General features: G+C 41.9%; 2 protein-coding genes across 2 annotated transcripts; one reads left to right on the plus strand and one right to left on the minus strand.

Moving 5' to 3' along the window:
* The first annotated feature begins 4,968 nt into the window (after positions 1 to 4,968).
* LOC117749291 (ubinuclein-1-like) lies at positions 4,969 to 10,790 on the plus strand. Its single transcript, XM_034559644.1, is given in 14 exon segments — positions 4,969 to 5,172; positions 5,956 to 6,060; positions 6,266 to 6,379; positions 6,599 to 6,733; positions 6,811 to 6,887; positions 6,962 to 7,574; positions 7,683 to 7,753; positions 8,363 to 8,492; positions 8,600 to 8,742; positions 9,120 to 9,248; positions 9,369 to 9,506; positions 9,587 to 9,637; positions 9,921 to 10,468; positions 10,681 to 10,790. Coding segments are annotated over 13 exon segments (2,451 nt in total). The 3' UTR covers positions 10,462 to 10,468; positions 10,681 to 10,790.
* Positions 10,791 to 11,497: 707 nt separating this feature from the next.
* Positions 11,498 to 17,441, minus strand: LOC117725261. Its single transcript, XM_034525362.1, has 7 exons — positions 17,300 to 17,441; positions 15,691 to 15,931; positions 14,441 to 14,516; positions 13,679 to 13,817; positions 13,268 to 13,597; positions 12,302 to 12,532; positions 11,498 to 12,211 (listed from the first exon to the last, which is right to left on the minus strand). The coding sequence occupies exons 1-7, from the start codon at positions 17,376 to 17,378 to the stop codon at positions 12,141 to 12,143; spliced, it is 1,167 nt and encodes a 388-aa protein (XP_034381253.1). The 5' UTR covers positions 17,379 to 17,441; the 3' UTR covers positions 11,498 to 12,140.
* Positions 17,442 to 17,688: the final 247 nt, after the last annotated feature.

Raw genomic sequence — 17,688 nt, forward strand, 5'->3', positions numbered from 1 at the left:
CAACGGCTATAAAAACCTTCCCTTGGAAATTTCAATTTACAGTACGAGCACCGTTTTCCCCCGTTTACTTTAAATGTCTTTAAACGTGTCAAACCCGTAATACGGATTGTTCCCCCGAGTGGGGTCCACGTAATGGGCAGAACAGCCCATAATGATCACGTTTATGGAGAGAAAAAAAAACGATAGATCATGGATATATACATAATAATCTGTTTATTGGTGCATAATAAAGAGATGTGTGAATCATGAGTCCTTATGAGTGTTCAGTGTGGGAGATTAAAATAAGTGTTTTTTGGAGATTGGACACGTTTTTCGTGGGTTTGACCGTATCGTGACCTTTGACCCCTCGTGGACCGTTTTGCGAGTTCCTTTTAGATGTTCCATTTAGATGCTCAGGTTATTCTTATTAAATCCTCTCTTACATGAACTATGATGGTTTTTTTTTCTTCTTTCTTCTTCTTCTTCTTCTAGTCCTGGTTGGTCCAAAAATGTATATTTGAGTGGAAATTTGTGCTTTTGAGTTTATTTTAGTTGACACGTTTTGCATATAAAGTTCATTTTATTGTGTCTGAATACGGATTGTAATGATAAAATGTAAATATTGCTTAATCCCTGTTGTCTGACGTCACAGTATTTAAATAATACGCTCTGAGAAGTCTGCGCTACAGACTCCGATGACATCACTTGGTATTTTAGGACCTTTTTCTCTTTTGCTCCTCACCTAGAAGTCCTTTTCTCTTTATTAGTCAAACAACCGCGTTGAGAGTCGACTTCTCTAAAGAAATCAGCCGGTGGTTGAACTGGTTTCAGATGAACTGCCAGTCCACCGGGCGCCGCCTGATGATGACACCCTCTGGAATAACATATGCCTAATTGTTTACTGCTGCTTGTTTACATAAATAGAAAAATGTTGCAGAGGGGGGGAGGGAGAGAGAGAGAGAGAGAGAGAGAGAGTCGGTACACTATAAGACAGAGCCGTAGAATTAATAACAATTTGTGGCAGATAATTACTTATCAATTAAAGCTGTTATCCCGCCTAATTAGGCAACGTTCATTAAATTCAGCCAATTTAAACCTTAATCAAAGTTAGCAGGGCCTGACAGCAGAGCGAGGGCCGGTGGAGGAGCGCCCCCCAGTGGAGGAGAGGGGAGGGTGAGGAGGGGGAGGGGGGGGGGGGTCTGTGTGACAGCTTTCAGGTTTTATTCATTTATTTTAATTTTGTTAAGCAATAAGAATGGATTAAAACGAATGCCTTTTTTATATTATTATTATTATTATTATTATATTTTAATGTTTTCCCTTTTTTTAATTGTTATATTATTATTGTTCTTTTTATTATTATTGACATTGTTGCTATTTTTTTATGGTACTAAGATCCGTTACTGAAAGTACAAGTAGTACTACTACAAAGTACAGTACAGTACACCGATTGGGCCTTTTCAAGAACTATATTAATATATATATATAATGTTTTTATTATGTTGTTATTGATGAAATAAAGTGTCAGCAGATATGAATTCAGAGTAACTCTTTTCTAATAAAATAACCTATAATCCTGCTTTCAGTACACGTTTAGTAAGTGTTGTCCTGAAATACTTGAGTACATCTACTGAGTTATATATATATATATATATATATATATATATATATATATATATATATATATATATAATGATGATTATTATTGTTATTATCACTTAACCTTTAGATGAAATGATGTCACTCATCCCACTCTCAGATATTATATCAAAAATGATTCTCCTCTCTTCTATAGATTTAAAAAAAATTAAGTTAATTAATTTTAAATATATAGTTTTCCGGACACTATCAAAGTAAAATGTTATTATCAACAATAAAGTCAGTGACTTTTCGATGTTTTAACAGAGTAGATGAAGCTTCATGACAGTTTATTGTTTTATAGATTTAGCGTAACTGTGGCCGTGAGTTAACTCCGTTAGCACCATTGGCTACGAGCCGCCATGTTGAGAGCCATTGAGAGGCAATCGAAACACTCCATGTATATATACATATATGTATATGTATATATATACACATATATATATATATATGTGTATATATACATATATATATATACAAATATACATATATATACATATATACGTATATATACACATATATACACATATATATACGTATATATACATGTATATATATTGAAGAAATTGTACTTGCTTGATTCTTGTTGTTCTGAGTTTGGACTCATGGTTTAATGCACTTATTGGAAGTCGCTTTGGATAAAAGCGTCAGCTAAATGACATGTAATGTAATGTATATATATATATATATATATATATGCATATATATACATGTATGTGCATATATATGTATGTATATATATATATACATGTATATATACGCATATATATATGTATGTATATATATATACATGTATATATATGCGTATATATACATATATGCGTATATATATACATATATATATATATAGTGAAAAGTAATGAGGTAGCATCAAAATGAGGATAAGTTAAGTACTTCAAAGATGTTAAGAATTTACTTTCTGATGATTATTATTAAACATTTACTTTTTTTACCAAATCCACCGTAAACATAAATCTCCCCTCGTGCATGCGCACACGCGTGACCGGAGGCGTGACTCGCGCCTTCACCCCTCGCGAGCCCCCGTCAAAGCCTTCGCTTCCACAGCACTGCTGCGGCCACGCGGACACAACAAAGCGCGCGCGCCTCTCGGGGAGGGGGGGCGGGGCGGGGGGCGTGCCCGGGCGCGAGGAAGGAGTTAATTAATATTGGCTCTTGTTTGGTCGAGTTAATGAACGAGTGAATTATGCACCTCTGGGACGCCCCGCCCCCTCAATCCCGTTAAACTATCCCCCCGCCCCCCCTCTCCCGACATTGTCCTCCAATTTCCCCACTCTGATCCTGCACGGATGGGGTCCCTGTCACCGACCAGACACACACACACACACGCACGCACGCGCGCACGGAGACCCCCCCCCCCCCCCCCCCCCCCCCCCCCCCCCCCCCCCGCTCCATCTGTCTGTCTTTGTCCCGCTCGGGTGTGTTTGACTTCTTTGTCTTCAGCACATTTATTGACGCCTTCTCCTTTCCTTTTTTTTTTTTTTTTCAGCTCAGGGTGGCAAATAACTTCCATCCCATTAACTCGTCTGAGAGGAGCAGGCTAGTCAAACAAAGCTTGTCCGCAATCTGATCCTGATCCAAACATATACACGCGCGCACGCGCACGTACACACACACACAGTCTTGTGGGTCAGAGAGGGGCGGGTGGTGGTGGGGAGGGGGGGGGGAGAAAAAAAGATCCATATTATTTGCATTAAAAGCTTCGCACCGTGAAATTCATGTATAATTACAAAGCGGGGTGATGTGTGTGTTATGTAGATCAGGGACACGTGTGTGTGCGTGTGTGTGTGCGTGTAGTGATTGGCTCGGATTGGTTTTTTTGTGATATGCTAACACGGAATGTATGGTGACAGATTGCAATTATCCCGTTATTGTAATTGTCAAAGTCAATTCGCTGCAGCCTGCATGACAAGAAATGAAAGAAGAAGCGACTCGGGATTCACACACGATTTACATTTGGTCTGTTTGACCCTTTTTATTTTATTTTATTCATAGTGTCGATTTTACCTGTGACAAAAAAAAAAAGTTGTTTAATAAATATCGAATACAAAGTAATATATTACTTTTTGTTCCAGGGCCAACTATTTCATTCACTGCTGACTGAGTTTAAGAGTCGTCCTTATTTTAGGACGCGGGCTACAGTCTCCTGTAATAATATATTTTATTATTATTATTATTATTTATTGGTGACGTAGGCCAGACAGAGTGAACGTGAGTGCAAGAAATATCTCACTTGCTGTTTCCTCCGCTCTTCCTCGTGGACCTCCAGCGCCCCCGTGTGGTGAACGAGGCGCAGAGCAGCGAGTGGGCTGCAACAACAACCTAATATTACTATTTATGACAACAATATAAATAATACTTGTAATCATAATTATAACTATAAATACAAAAAAATAAGAATAATATTAATTACAATAATTACAATAATAATAACTTTTATTATAACGTTACGGCGTCTAAAATAACTATGACTGATCCTAAAATAGAAGGAAAAAAATCTATGACCACATACATTCAGTTGGCGGTTGGAGTTCCTGTTTATTTTCACGCATTGGCGTCATTATTTAATATTTAATATAAATGTATTAGTTTTGTAAAACCGCTCCGATCCCACGACGTCGACTCCCAAAATGTTATGGTTGCAACATAAAGTTTGCTTTGAAGTTTTGGACTAAGACGAGTAATAACAAAAAATCTAATATTTTTGTTTCATATCTGCCCTTCGTATTAGAACAGCGGTTCACAGTAGGTCAACATTTTGGGGGAAAAGTGGTTTATTTATATGCGCTCATCTTTAGCTTAGCCAGTTAGCATATAGCTTCTGGAAACAGCGCGGGAAACGGCTAGCTAGCTAGCTTATTGGCTCTGTTCACATAGAGCGTCGTCAACAGCAGTTTATGTCGTGTTTGTTTTATTAAAACACAAATTGAAGTGTAGATTAAAAGAATTAAAGAAAACACCATATTTCACGATTTTTTTAGTGGGTAAAAAGTGAGTAATCTTAGCTGTGAGCGGTTGCCGGGCAACCAGCGGAGACTTCAGGAGAAAGTCGGCCAAAATTTTTTTTTTGTGACGTATTTTAATTTCCTTATCAAATGGGAAGGAGGAAGGCAAGTACAACCACTAGTTTAAATGTGTTTAAATTAAAGCTCGCAGTTAAGCCCGATGACGTAGCGGCACGTTTTTTCAACACGTGACGCAGCTGAGCACGTGCTCGGTGACGTTACCTGAGCACACCTGCATCTACTCCTACTTAATGAAGCCCTTCAAGCCGCGTTCACACACACACAAACACACTCACACACACTGTGCGGACGTTGTTCGTCGGCTGTGATGGCGGACTCTCGGAGGGTCCAGTTGACCACGTTGTCCCCCGGTCGAGTCCCTTCGGAACCGGCCCCGAAGGCCACGGCAGGTGTCCCGCGGCCGGAAGTCGGCGGTCCGGACCCCGGCACGGTCCGGCTGGAGCTCGCGCTGTTTGAGGCGGACGAGCGGAGCTGTCCGGAGTTCAGCTACAGTCAGCTGGTTGACAACAAGGTGGGACCGGTTCTGATTTAGTTCTGCTTATCCCGAGTTCACTGATGACTTCAACCACCTGGACTTCTGCTTTCAATATTCTGGCTTCAACAAAAAGAAAAACTAAATGTGTAAAACTAAATCAATCCTCAAGTCTCAAGAACTTACATTTAGTTAAAAAAAACACACAAAAAACACATTATTTCATAATTAAACGAAAAATATGCAATATTTGTCATAAACAAATCATTGCTTGGACACATTTTAAGAAACGCACTCACTATTGTTTATGTTGGATCAATATCATGATTGATGATGATAAATACTTTGGGATGGGACATTTTAAGACGTTTTGTCATCGTTTTACTATTTATTCTCAATTACTTAAAATGCCATATGCTGCTTTTCTTTTTCAGACTTTTAAAATACACACTAAACTGAAGTTTTAAATAAAGCTATTTTTAAAGTTGGCCGCTACATAATTTAAAGTTAAACCCCTCATCTTAATCTGGTTTAAGATGAATCCTTGTTGGTGCCACATGTAATCTAATTCAACATTTTGTGGGACTTTTTATTTTATTTTCCTCAATTTTATTTTAATGCACGGATAATCTTTTTTTTTCTTCTTCATACTCATTGTATTAGAAAATTCAATATTACTTTTATTATTGAGTCATTTCTGTGAAAAGTTGCTTAGCACACACACGGTGTATATTAAGCTAAATGTGCGACTTCAGGACGCGGAACTGTTTTTATTATTTTCATGTATTCCTGATGTTTTTAAAAAAAATATATATATTTTAGATCAACTGCACTAAAGAAAAAGTCCCACTGAGCCGATTTGAAGAGGGAGGAATGATGGAGACCGACGAGGTCGCTGCTATTTCAAGGAAGCTGGAAAATATATACGTGAGTAAATTTTTTATTGTTGTTTATTTTGTATTGTTTCCTTTTCTTGCTGCAAACCTGCGTTATTGGTAAATAAGTCAAATGGAGACTGGGGTCCCTTTTTTTTTTTTTTTTTTTGAAGCTGTAATGTTGGTTTGAATACACTGAAACCAGAAGGGTGTAATTTACAAATGGCACAACGACATTTTGCATCCCCTCGTCGCAGGGTGGTAAACCGAAGAAGACGAAGAACCAACAGAAGGAGGACCGCATCCAGGACTTGATTGACATCGGATACGGTTACGACGAAGAGGATTCCTTCATTGACAACTCTGAGGCTGTGAGTTGCACGTTTTGAAGCCGCTTTATATTTTAAATCCACATCTTTTGAAGACCCGAAGACGGTTTTGATGGATCTTTTTGGTTTTTTTACGAGTCATTAGTTTCCCCTTCATATTTGTTCCCAATGTGGATGTTTTAGAGGTCTCAGGCTCTTCTGTGGCTTTATATAACATCTATGTTATATAACTATAACATTACTTCTGGCTGGTCTCTGCAGTACGACGAGTTCGTGCCGGCCTCCATCACAACCAGATTTGGTGGATTCTATGTAAACTCGGGCGTGCTGCACTTCCGCCAGGCGTCTGGGACCGAGGACCTCGCAACGGACGAGGAGAGCCTCGAGTTCCCAAAAGTAAGATGGGCAACAACAACAACAACAACAACAAAAAGGTCACAATTAAAACGTTTTTTAATTGTGACCTTTTTTAGAAACACAATGTCAATGGAGGAGAAGATAAGCCGAAGAAGAAGCGCCGCACAGAAGGAGCGATCATCAGAAATGTGGAGTCCAGGTGAGGCTGAGCCAAAGTTATTTCCACTCGATTGCTCATTAAAAATGTAATCGTGATTATCTCGTAAGCGCATAACGTGTCCCATCTTGTAGCACTTTGTCTGAAAACGGACCGGACGACGCGACGACGACGACGCCGACGATGATGAAGAAGAAAAAGAAGAAAAAGGCTGCCAGCCCTTTGAGCGTCACCAGCATGTTGAAGAAGTTCCAACGGGAGAAGGAGAAGGAGCGTCAGAAGATGGCGAAAGCCTCTCAGAAGAGCGCCGCCGTCCCGGTGATCGTCCTCGTCCCGCCGTGTCCGGCGGACGCGGGCGGGGGCGGCGGGTCGGGATTGACGGACCCGCTGCTCAGTCTGATCGGCTCCACCGATGACCACGCTCTCATCCAAGCGGCCAACGCGGTGGATTTCGACATCGACCTGGACTCTTTGTTGGACGTCACCGAGCAGACTTCGGCGGCTCCGCAGCCCGCCGGCGAGGCCAAAGCGGACGATCCGACGGAGCCCGACGACGGCGAGCCTCGGGTCCGACCTCCGGAACCGGAGACCGACGCGCAGCCGAAGCCTCATCCGGAGCCGATCCAGCTCCCGTCGCAGAGCGGCTCGGCCTCGTCTCACGGCGTCCCGCTGCCGGAGGGACTTTCCCCGCGGCTGGAAGACAGCATCCGAAAGCTCCTGGCGGTGAGACGGGTTGTGTGTCGTGGCCTCTGTGTGCACGTATGTGTGTGCTTGTGTTGACTGATCAACTGTAATTGGAGTGCACGATGGATGACGTGCACTTTTTTTCAGGTTGTCAAGACGTCCGAGGGAGAGTCGAAGCTCAAGTTCTTCACTCCGGAAATCAACTCCGTCCTCCTCGAGTGAGTCGCGGGAAACGACGCAAATGAAACCTTTTAGTTGCTGCTCAAACTGATCCAGGTTCAGATTTGTGCTGCTCGTTTTCTTCTTCTCTTCTTTCATATTTTTTTTTTGGCCTTGCTAGTATTGTAGCTGCTGCGATGGTTAATGTCCATCCGTCCGCTTTGGTAGAGAATATCATAACTCCTGGATTACCGTGTGGTACCTATTCAAACTTTACCCCTCAACATGACCTGCTAGCCATCCGGATGTTGGCGTCAACCGGTCCACTCGGAGGTACCGGCAGTCCTGACTCTTCAATACAGACTCCACAATCCTCTTACCCGTAGAGCCATTATCCATCTAGATAGAAGATGTCGGCCTTCTCTCCAGTATAATGGCACTAGATGTCACTCGGCTTGCGGCGATCAAAGAAACCCTTTTTGATAAACTCGACAGCAGTGTCTCATTCCAGACGTAACGACACCGGGTCCTCAAGATGGTGGACGAGAAGCCCGCGTGCTCCCTCGTTGGCGTCGCCTACAAATCGACCATCTAGGTTTAAAAATCAGGCTGTGAATGGTGTGTATATTCTTGGCGCTCTAGTGTAACATCGTCGTCTCTTGACCCAGGATCGAGGTGCAGTGTCGGGAGCAGGGCGTCCAGCTGCGCTCCAAGGTGTACACGCACCTGTCGGCCTTCCTGCCGTGCAGCAGAGACACGCTCCTCAAGCGCGTGAAGAAACTGTTCCTCGCCCACACGGTGAGCTCGTTTAAAACGTTTCACGTCCGCAGGTCGTCCGGGCTTTTTTTTTTTTTTTTTTTTTTTTTTTGTGTGACTCCCCTTCTTGACTATTTGCCGGCGACCAGGAGGAGCCCCCCGACGTGGACGACCCCCCCGACGTGGACGACCCCATGCAGAAGCTGAAGGAGGCCATCGGCAGAGCCATGCCCGAGCAGGTCGCCTCCTTCTACGAAAGCTGCCAAATATACGAGCAGCTCAAGACTTCAAAGTGAGTTCATCAGCATACATCTTGTGTAATTGGTATGGAGAAATATCATATAATGTACTAATATATATTTCTTTTTTTAATTTAATATATATATATATATTTCTTTTTTAAATTTAATATATATATTTTATTTAATATATATTTTATTTAATATATATATTTTATTTAATATATATTTTATATTATAATATTATATATATATATATATATATATATTATATATATTAATTATATATATATTAAAAAATGTTATATTATATATATTTTAATATTATTTTGTCATTTTTTTAAATATCTATCTATGAACGATTCAACATATGGGAGATGTATATATTTTATCTTTCTATCATCTTGGATTCTCCTTACGTCCATGTCAGGGCCACGGAGGAGGAGAAGGAAGGCAAGCAGAAGGTGAATGTGGGCCCGGAGGACAACCTGGAGGAGAAAGGTGGGAGGAGAGGAGGAGGAGGTCCGAAGAAGGCGTTCAAATGGAACGAAGAGATCAGGTCTGATGTGATAAAAAAGATGATCAGTAATTGATATACATTAAAATGGCAGTAAGCTGCTTTAGTGCACGTTATTCCGTGGTTACTTTGTCCACGCCGTCGCTCCTTTCTCTCGTGCAGGCGGAGCTTGTGTGAGGTGCTGCGGGTGAGGATGGAGACCTACAGCACGAAAGGGAGTCAGGAGATGGAGCTCCACCTGAAGGCCTTGTTGGACAACGAGGTCCAACCGCTCTGGCCAAAAGGCTGGATGCAATGCAGGTACGCTGGTGCATGTTCACGCCCTTCTTTACCTGGTGGGTACGTGCAGACGCGTCCTCACTCCACATGTGTTGCTTCAGGGTGCTGCTGCGGGAGAGCAGGAAGATACTGAGCTTCTTTACGCCGTTACCGTGAGTACGAGAAAGAGCTGAGCGCCACCTACAACGGTGTCTCTTGTTGCATGAATTCCTAGAACGGCGTGTCGTTGCACCAACGGTATTAAATCATACGCTATGAAGTTATACGGTACGTTACTCATATATTTTTCTTTTGTGCGTTTTCCTGCGGAAGCCAGCAACGCGTGTGCATTTCTAAGCTACAAATGCTAAACTGAGACCAGCAGATTTAAAAGCTCCTGCAGATGTTATGAAGGTCCAAATAGAAATCCACGTAATGTCTGGCGTGTGTTCTCAGAGCGAAGCCGGCCCGGCTTGAGAAGAGGTCCATCTGGGGCCCTCTCCAGGGGCCCCCCCCACCGAAGGGACTCCCCAAAGAGGCGGACGACGTCATCATCGTGAGCTCGAGCTTCAACGGCTCCTCGCCGCTCCGCACCGAGAAGAAGGAAGCCGCCGTTTTGAAAAGGGCCGAGGTGGCGGCGGACGCCGGTTCCTCGACGCCTGCCGAGGCGGACCGACCTCCGGCCAAAGCCACGCCGGCCCCCGCTCACTCCCTTCTGGACCTCCTCGCCGATCAGGCGCTGGCCCGGGTCCAACCTCACGCGGCTTCCCAGGAGCTCCTGGCGGCGGCGGTTGCCAAATACAGACGTTCCGTTCGTCACTGGAGCTTCGGGGACACCAACAGCCCTCCTCTTCCTCCTCCTCCTCCTCAGTCCAGCCCGGTGGACTTCCCGCTGAGTCACGCGCCGTCCCGGCTGCTGCCGGTCGGAGACTTCGCCCGGCACATGGATGCCAGCCACGTGCTGATCATCTCCGACGACGACGACGTCACCATTTAATGACGCGGTAAGTTTTCATTCGTCTATATTTTGTTGAAACCTTCGGTGATCTTTGATATAGTTGATTTAGTCCTTTTTTCTTTTTTTTAATTAAAATGTAATATTAATGCTGATTATCTTTTTTAATTTTTTTTGTTGCATAGATTTTGTTTTGTAGACTTTAAATATAGAAAATAAGTCTATGCATTTGTCTTTTTTTTTTTATTCCCATGCAAGCAGTTTTTGGAGTGGACTGGACACACGATGAACAGCAGAAGGTTAATATTAATGAGCTAATATTAATCTGTCAAGTTGTGGTCCTTTTCTGTTTGGACGAGCATCTGAGAAAAGGGTTAATATTTGTGATGGTGAGAAGTGTCCCTTTTTATACCAATTAACTCGTTAAGTTTCTAAGTGAGAAACATCACACGATAACGAGCCTTTCACTGACTTGTATATGAATAATTTACTTTGAATAAATAAATATTGAGAGCTTGCATGTTGTTTTTTTGGAGTCTGAGCAACTGAGCTTGAAGTTTTAGTGTGGATGCAAAACACCTAAAAGATTTATTTGTTATATATATATATATATATATATATATATATATATATATATATATATATATATATATATTTGCATATGACACCATATTAATGAGTGATCTGCAGTTACGTGAATTTATCATATTTTGTTATTGAAACAGTTCAGCATTTAAATGCAAAGCAGAAAGAACGTAATCGTTGCAAAAGGATTCCTCAAACATAACTCTGAGAGCTCCTAACTTATGGCCTAAAAATGTGTATAAAGTACAAATTTGGAGCGAGGAAGGGACAATAACTTGTTGCAAAGTATGATTCTCTTAAAAAGGGTGTCATTGGTTGATCAAATAAAGACAAATGTAGCATATGAACATATTCTGCACATGCTCGTATTGTTATATGTTTATTTACTTTGCTGCTAATGTTTGTTTTTGCATGAAAAAACTGAACTGAATGGTTGGATTCACATTATTGCAGATATAACAAATATATATATTATATCTGCAATAATGTGAATCCAACCATTCAGTCCGTTTAATATTTATTTATTAACTCATTCAGCCCTTGGAGAACATTTCTCCTTTTTTGTCTCTCCATCATTTAGAAACCTTTAATCTCTGTTACGCAATAATACGCTTTGTGAATAACCTCTTTTTTAATTTTTACCAGGATCTCGTCTCGACTGTAAGAATTATGTTTCTAATTTTGTGAGGAAGCTTCATGAATACGACCCAAACTTTACTGTTTCTTTATCCTGCAGAAAATTGAACATATATATGTACACGGGGTGGAGACGGAAATATTGTTTGTGGCAAAGGGTGCAGACAGTTCATAAACATCCTCTAAAAAAAAATAAAAAGGGAAGGTTAAGCAGACCTATAGCAGTATATATGGTTGCTGATTATTACATTGTACACCACTGTGTTGATTTCTTTCTAGAGCAACTTCCAGTCTGGAAGATATAAAAGTTACACGTTGTGCAGATTACAAAGAGGTAAAAATCAAAATGTACCTATGCTCTCAAAAGAGCTGCTAGTGTGACCTGAGATGTTGAAAGAAGGGATTTTCAAAATAAGACTCTTAATGCAAAACAAAAGGGACCCAAAACGACGACAAACAGCTCATCCCAGGTCACGTGGGAGGGGGGGGTCTTTGAGGTTTTACAGCCAGTTAATCATCTGAATCAAGAAGACGGCCAACAGGAAATGTTCATTACAGCCGTGTGTCGTTCCTGTAAAGAGGAAATAAAGACACATTTAAGTCCACCGTGTAAAAAAAAAAAAAGTGTTTTACTCAAATTTCTACTTCTCTGAAGACCTACCGCGTCCAGGGAGGACCTCCACCTCCACCGTGAAGTTCTTCTGTCCCAGAAGTCCTTCTGTGCAGACGGTGTATTTCCCAGCATCCTTTGCGCTGGAGTGAGTGGGCAGGGCCACCACCTGCCCGTCCCTGAACCACACGACGAGCGGCGGAGGGTTCCCCCTCACCTCGCAGCGGAGGCTCTCGCCCGCTCGCACCTGCAGCCGCGAAGGGCACGCGAGCTGCGGGCCGACTGGGAGAAAAGCAAGACTGTGTTTTACAGAGGAAAATGGTGGTGATATTGAAAACATGTTTTAATTTTTTTTTAAAAAGCAACTTTTCTTTCCAAAACAAGGTTTTTCAATCAATCACGTTGTGTGGAACGAGCATATACAAAATGTGCACTATGGTGTCACAACACGGGCTCAGGGGTCCAAACCGAGATGGCAAACGTTGTTACTCCTTTCAACCTTGACGAGGCTTTGCAGACCGGATCCACTTCTTTTTTTGTTCTTACCTTTCACAATAAAAGCTTATTCCCGTTATTTGCTTCATTCGTGCCTTAGAGGGGGCGTGGCTTTACTCCGTGGAAACGGTTATAATTTCCTCCATCCACCACGTAAGAAATAATCACTAGTTCTGCTTTTATGCTTGATGTGGACATCCCACAAATGTGGGAACATTTTTTGCCACGCCACTCGCGTCAATCTGATCTACTCGCGTGAAAAATTCGCGACACTTTTTGGTGTGAACGCAGCATTTGTCCCTCGGAGCATTTTTGTCCAAAAGGAAATGCAATAAAATAGCCGGATGAGCTTAAACTATACAATAATGTGTCTCATACGGACGCTGATCTGAGTCGATAGGGTCTCGGTAATTGATACGCAAATCTATTCAAACTTAATGCAAGTGTTTAGCATGTTCATGTTCATTTGTCACACCCCTAGTGTCTCGTGGCCTTTAGAGGTCAAAAACGATGCAAACTCACAGAGCACGGTGTCGGCGATGGTTTGTGACGTCACCACCGGGGGGAGCTGTGGTCCGTCGGGTCCCAGTTCCAGCTTTGCTTCACACCAGTACTGGACTCCGTCGTCCTCTTTACTCGGGGTGATGTTCAAGGAGAAGGTCTCGGTCACCGGTCTCTTGTTGTTGTCGCCGGACCGCAGCCGACCCAGCGCCGTCTGACCTCTGTAGAAGGTCACGGTGAGCTTTTCCACAGGAGCCACTTCCACCACCGTGCACTGCAGAGTGTACCGCCGACCCTCGAACATCGGACCCGTGTGGTCCGCAAAGCTGACGGACACGTTATCCGGAGGCTCTGTGGAGACGGATCGACACTTAAACCAAGAGGGAGGGAAAAGAGGATTCTTTTGGGAATGGCCAAAAGGTGTAAACTCACTGTAGACCGTCAGAGGGAGGGCGATGTGACACGGCCCCCCCTGTTCAGAGAGGGCGTAGCACTTCGGCTCGAGGCTCCACTCGGTCATCCTGTCAACGCGCCAGACCAGAAACCGATCCATGGTGAGTTCAGGAGTGGCCTGGAGATGCAAAAGAGTATAATGCAATATAATGTTGCTACATGGGGGGGTCAAGCTGGTCTCATCCAGTATTCGTAGCAATACCTATACGAAATAATAACGCCCCATAATTACTTTAACATAATCAACAATCTTTAAATAGTTTTCTTGCCTAAAACCCAACTGAGTGGCTTCCTGCAAAGACGGAAGTTTATTTTGAAAAGACCACATGCAGGAAACCAGCAGAAATGTACGAGAAGTAACTTTACGATTAGATAAACCAACCGTTGTAGGAGGGTAGGTTGGGGGGTGAGGGCCTCATGTGAGCTTCAATAGTCGGCCTTTTGTTGGAGCCATTAGTTGACGAGATAACACGTCAACGTACCTGGTACTCGAGGACCTTTCGACTAAAGATGCACCTGTGGCCGTGGGTCTAGAGCGCTAACGGATCTCTACGTCGTGGTTGGTTGCCGTGGCGACAGATGCCGTTAACCCAATCGCATTGTGAGACTCGCCGCCACACACACGATCAGAGGTGTACATGCATTGCGTCGGCCATTTTGAAGGAAAACATCCATTTGAGTTTGCAACTGAAATAAACTCGGAGCTAGCAGGTGGTGCATTAGAGAGCATTCATTTCCTACCAGTGTGACTTCCCAACCGAGACCAGCGAAGCCCGTCGTTGACACCGAGCAGTTCGCTGTGACTGGATCCCCGAACCTGACGGGAACGGTTACGCAACAGTTATAACACAAATGGTTACGCAACAGGTATAACACAAATGGTTACGCAACAGTTATAACACACATGTACACGCAACAGTTATAACACAAATTGTTACGCAACAGTTATAACACATGTACGAGCAACAGTTATAACACAAATGTACACGCTACAGTTATAACCCAAATGGTTACGCAACAGTTATAACACAAATGGTTACGCAACAGTTATAACACAAATGTACACGCAACAGTTATAACACATATGTACACGCAACAGTTATAACACAAATGTACACGCAACAGTTATAACACAAATGTACACGCAACAGTTATAACACACATGTACACGCAACAGTTATAACACAATAGTACACGCAACAGTTATAACACACATGTACATGCAACAGTTATAACACACATGTACACGCAACAGTCATAACACACATGTACACGCAACAGTTATAACACAAATTGTTACGCAACAGTTATAACACATGTACGCGCAACAGTTATAACACAAATGTACACGCAACAGTTATAACACAAATTGTTAATAATATATACTAATATATTAATATATAATAGTATACCAAAAGTAATCTTTTAGTATACCATAGTATACCAAAAGTAATCTTTTGGTATACTATTAGCACACTATAAATATATTAATAATGTGATGTTTACATATTTTTAAGATACTAATAATATCAAATATACTTAAAATAAAATAAAACTATAATTTAAGTGAACTATCGGCGTGCATATTAGCACATACACAGCCATGTATTTAAATTGTACTAAATATACTTTAACTTGTTCCGATTTAGCACAAAATAATACACTAAATACATTTGAAATAGTACTTAATTACTATTTAATCACAACTTAAATATATTAAGTGCAAAATTAGTTGTTCCAAAATAGCACACTTTAATTATACTTATGATTAGTAGGGCTTCAAGTTCAAAGATTAAATATACTTAGCATATTTATTTTTCACCTGGGTTTTTTAAATGTTTGCTTGACTTTTAGTGCCTTCATATTGGGCAGAAAGTCAAACTATTTTCCATTTTTTTCTGCATTGCCGTATTAAATATGCATCGACATCCTAACAAGCGCACATAAATGGCAGAGGAGAAGACAGAATGCCCAGGTGTTCCCCAACATACCTGACCACCACGGAGGAGGGAGACATCGTCAGAGGGCAGCCGACTCCTCCCGTCGTCTCCAAGTCGCCTGGAGGAGGAGGAGGAGGTGGAGGAGGAGGAGGAGGTGGTGGAGGAGGTGGAGGAGAGGGCGGAGGAGGAGAGGGTGGAGACCCAGGGAGGGCCGCCGGTGACGACGAGGGGAGGACAACTTGCAATGGAGGAGGTGGAGCAGGTGTGAGAATGGAAACGGGGGATGAGGCGGCTGAGGTCGCGGGAGGGGTCAGGGAGAGGAGGAAAACACACAATAAGTCACTTTATGAAGACTCACTCCTCATCACTCTGGAGAGGAGGAGGTTCCCCACAGCAGAGCTCAGAATAAACATAACAGGAAAAGGTGTTTTTCTCAACAAATACACATTTCCTAATCTTTAATCTTCTAAAGTATAATTAAAATACATTTGATCTACTCTATAAAAGGACTAAAAGGTATATATATAAATATATATGTACATGTATATATATGTATATGAATATATATATATATTTATATATATGTTTATATATATATACAAATATATACCTATACATGTATAGGTATATATATCCAAATATATACATATATATATAAACATATATATATATATATAAATATACATATATATATTTATATATGTATATTATATATATGTGTGTATATATATTTATATATGTTTATACATATGTGTATATATATATACAAATATATACATATATATAAGTATCTGTCACATTAAATCCCATTGGAAGCTGCTTGTCTTCAAGTCGTCTGTATATATTTAGGCGTACTTTCTTCCGCCTTTACACAACACAGGCACGGGTCATTTGGATTTTGCCATCTCGTGGAATAAAAGTCTCTTCCAGCTGATCTCCTGTGAACCATTGTTTGAATCCACCCAGCGTGTTCCTCTGAGGAAGGAAGGACACCCTGCCCAAGGCGAAGCCCTCGCTCCTCGTTTCTATGACCATTGTTCCACCGGGTCCATGAGGTTGTTCTGCCGCCTCTCACATGACCTCACTCTCAGGGAGCTCTGTGGCCGGGGCGGTCGGCAAGATGCATGAGTCACGTTTCCCACATGCCAGTCGGCAAAAAAATAGAAAATCTGAATCAGACTATTTTCTTTTTTTTTCAAAATGTTCAACGTTCAAAATGTCCTTCAAGTAGGTCAAAATATATTTTGAATATTAAAAATTAAAAATTTTTTAAAAATACTCCATGTGCAGAATAGATGGTTTCAGAGGGTTATTTAAAAAGTGGGATTGTTATTATCATTCATGCATTAACATTCAACCAGCATTTTATTATACTGTATTGATATTTTAATCTACTTAAATTAAAAATAAATGTCATCCAAACAATGCATTACATTCTATGAGATGTGTTTTGGTTGAATTTATTTCAAGCTTCAAAGTACAAATACATCAAAAATATATGCACTTAATAATATTGACATATACACATACTACAGATTAAAAGACCCCTTTTCTCTTCTGTTTTTTTGCCCCTCAAAATTCAACGGCAGCGTTTCTACAATGACCACGAGGTTCAAAGAGGTCACCTGAGGACCCGTGTAGTCCTTTAAAGTCCACTCACCTGAGCCGAGCAGGCAGCGCAGCAGGCAGCACAGCAGGCAGCGCAGCAGGACCGTGATTGGTCGCCCAGAAGCACTCATCCTTCACGGGTTCTCTGTGGTTCTGTATGTGTGATGCCGGCCGTAACGCGGCCGAAGACTTCTGAGAAAACTTCGGAGAACTTCAGGTTTTTATGGGAGGGTGGGTGTGTGTGCATGTGCTTTTTTTATTTTGTGTGTGTGTGTGTGTGTGTGTGTGTGTGTGAAGCTGATGACCAGGCCTCTGAAACCCACCATGGGCGTTCTCCTGTTAGTAAATCAAGAGAGGAAGGAAGGGAGGGTCAAGAATAATGCAGTGCAGCCCTGCAGCACCGAGGGCACCAGAGTGTGTGTGTGTGTGTGTAAAAAGTAG

Source organism: Cyclopterus lumpus, chromosome 1, assembly GCF_009769545.1.
Source record: "Cyclopterus lumpus isolate fCycLum1 chromosome 1, fCycLum1.pri, whole genome shotgun sequence".
NCBI classification, from domain to species: Eukaryota; Metazoa; Chordata; class Actinopteri; order Perciformes; family Cyclopteridae; genus Cyclopterus; species Cyclopterus lumpus.

Bases quoted from the DNA above. Each gene is read 5' to 3' on its own strand.
- LOC117725261 (XM_034525362.1), bottom strand. From the start codon at position 17,378: ATGAGTGCTTCTGGGCGACCAATCACGGTCCTGCTGCGCTGCCTGCTG. The intron at 15,932-17,299 runs GTGAGTGGACTT...CCGCGACCTCAG, and splicing joins GCGCTGCCTGCTCGGCTCAG to CCGCCTCATCCCCCGTTTCC. The intron at 13,818-14,440 runs GTAGGAAATGAA...TTGCATCTCCAG, and splicing joins TCGGTTGGGAAGTCACACTG to GCCACTCCTGAACTCACCAT.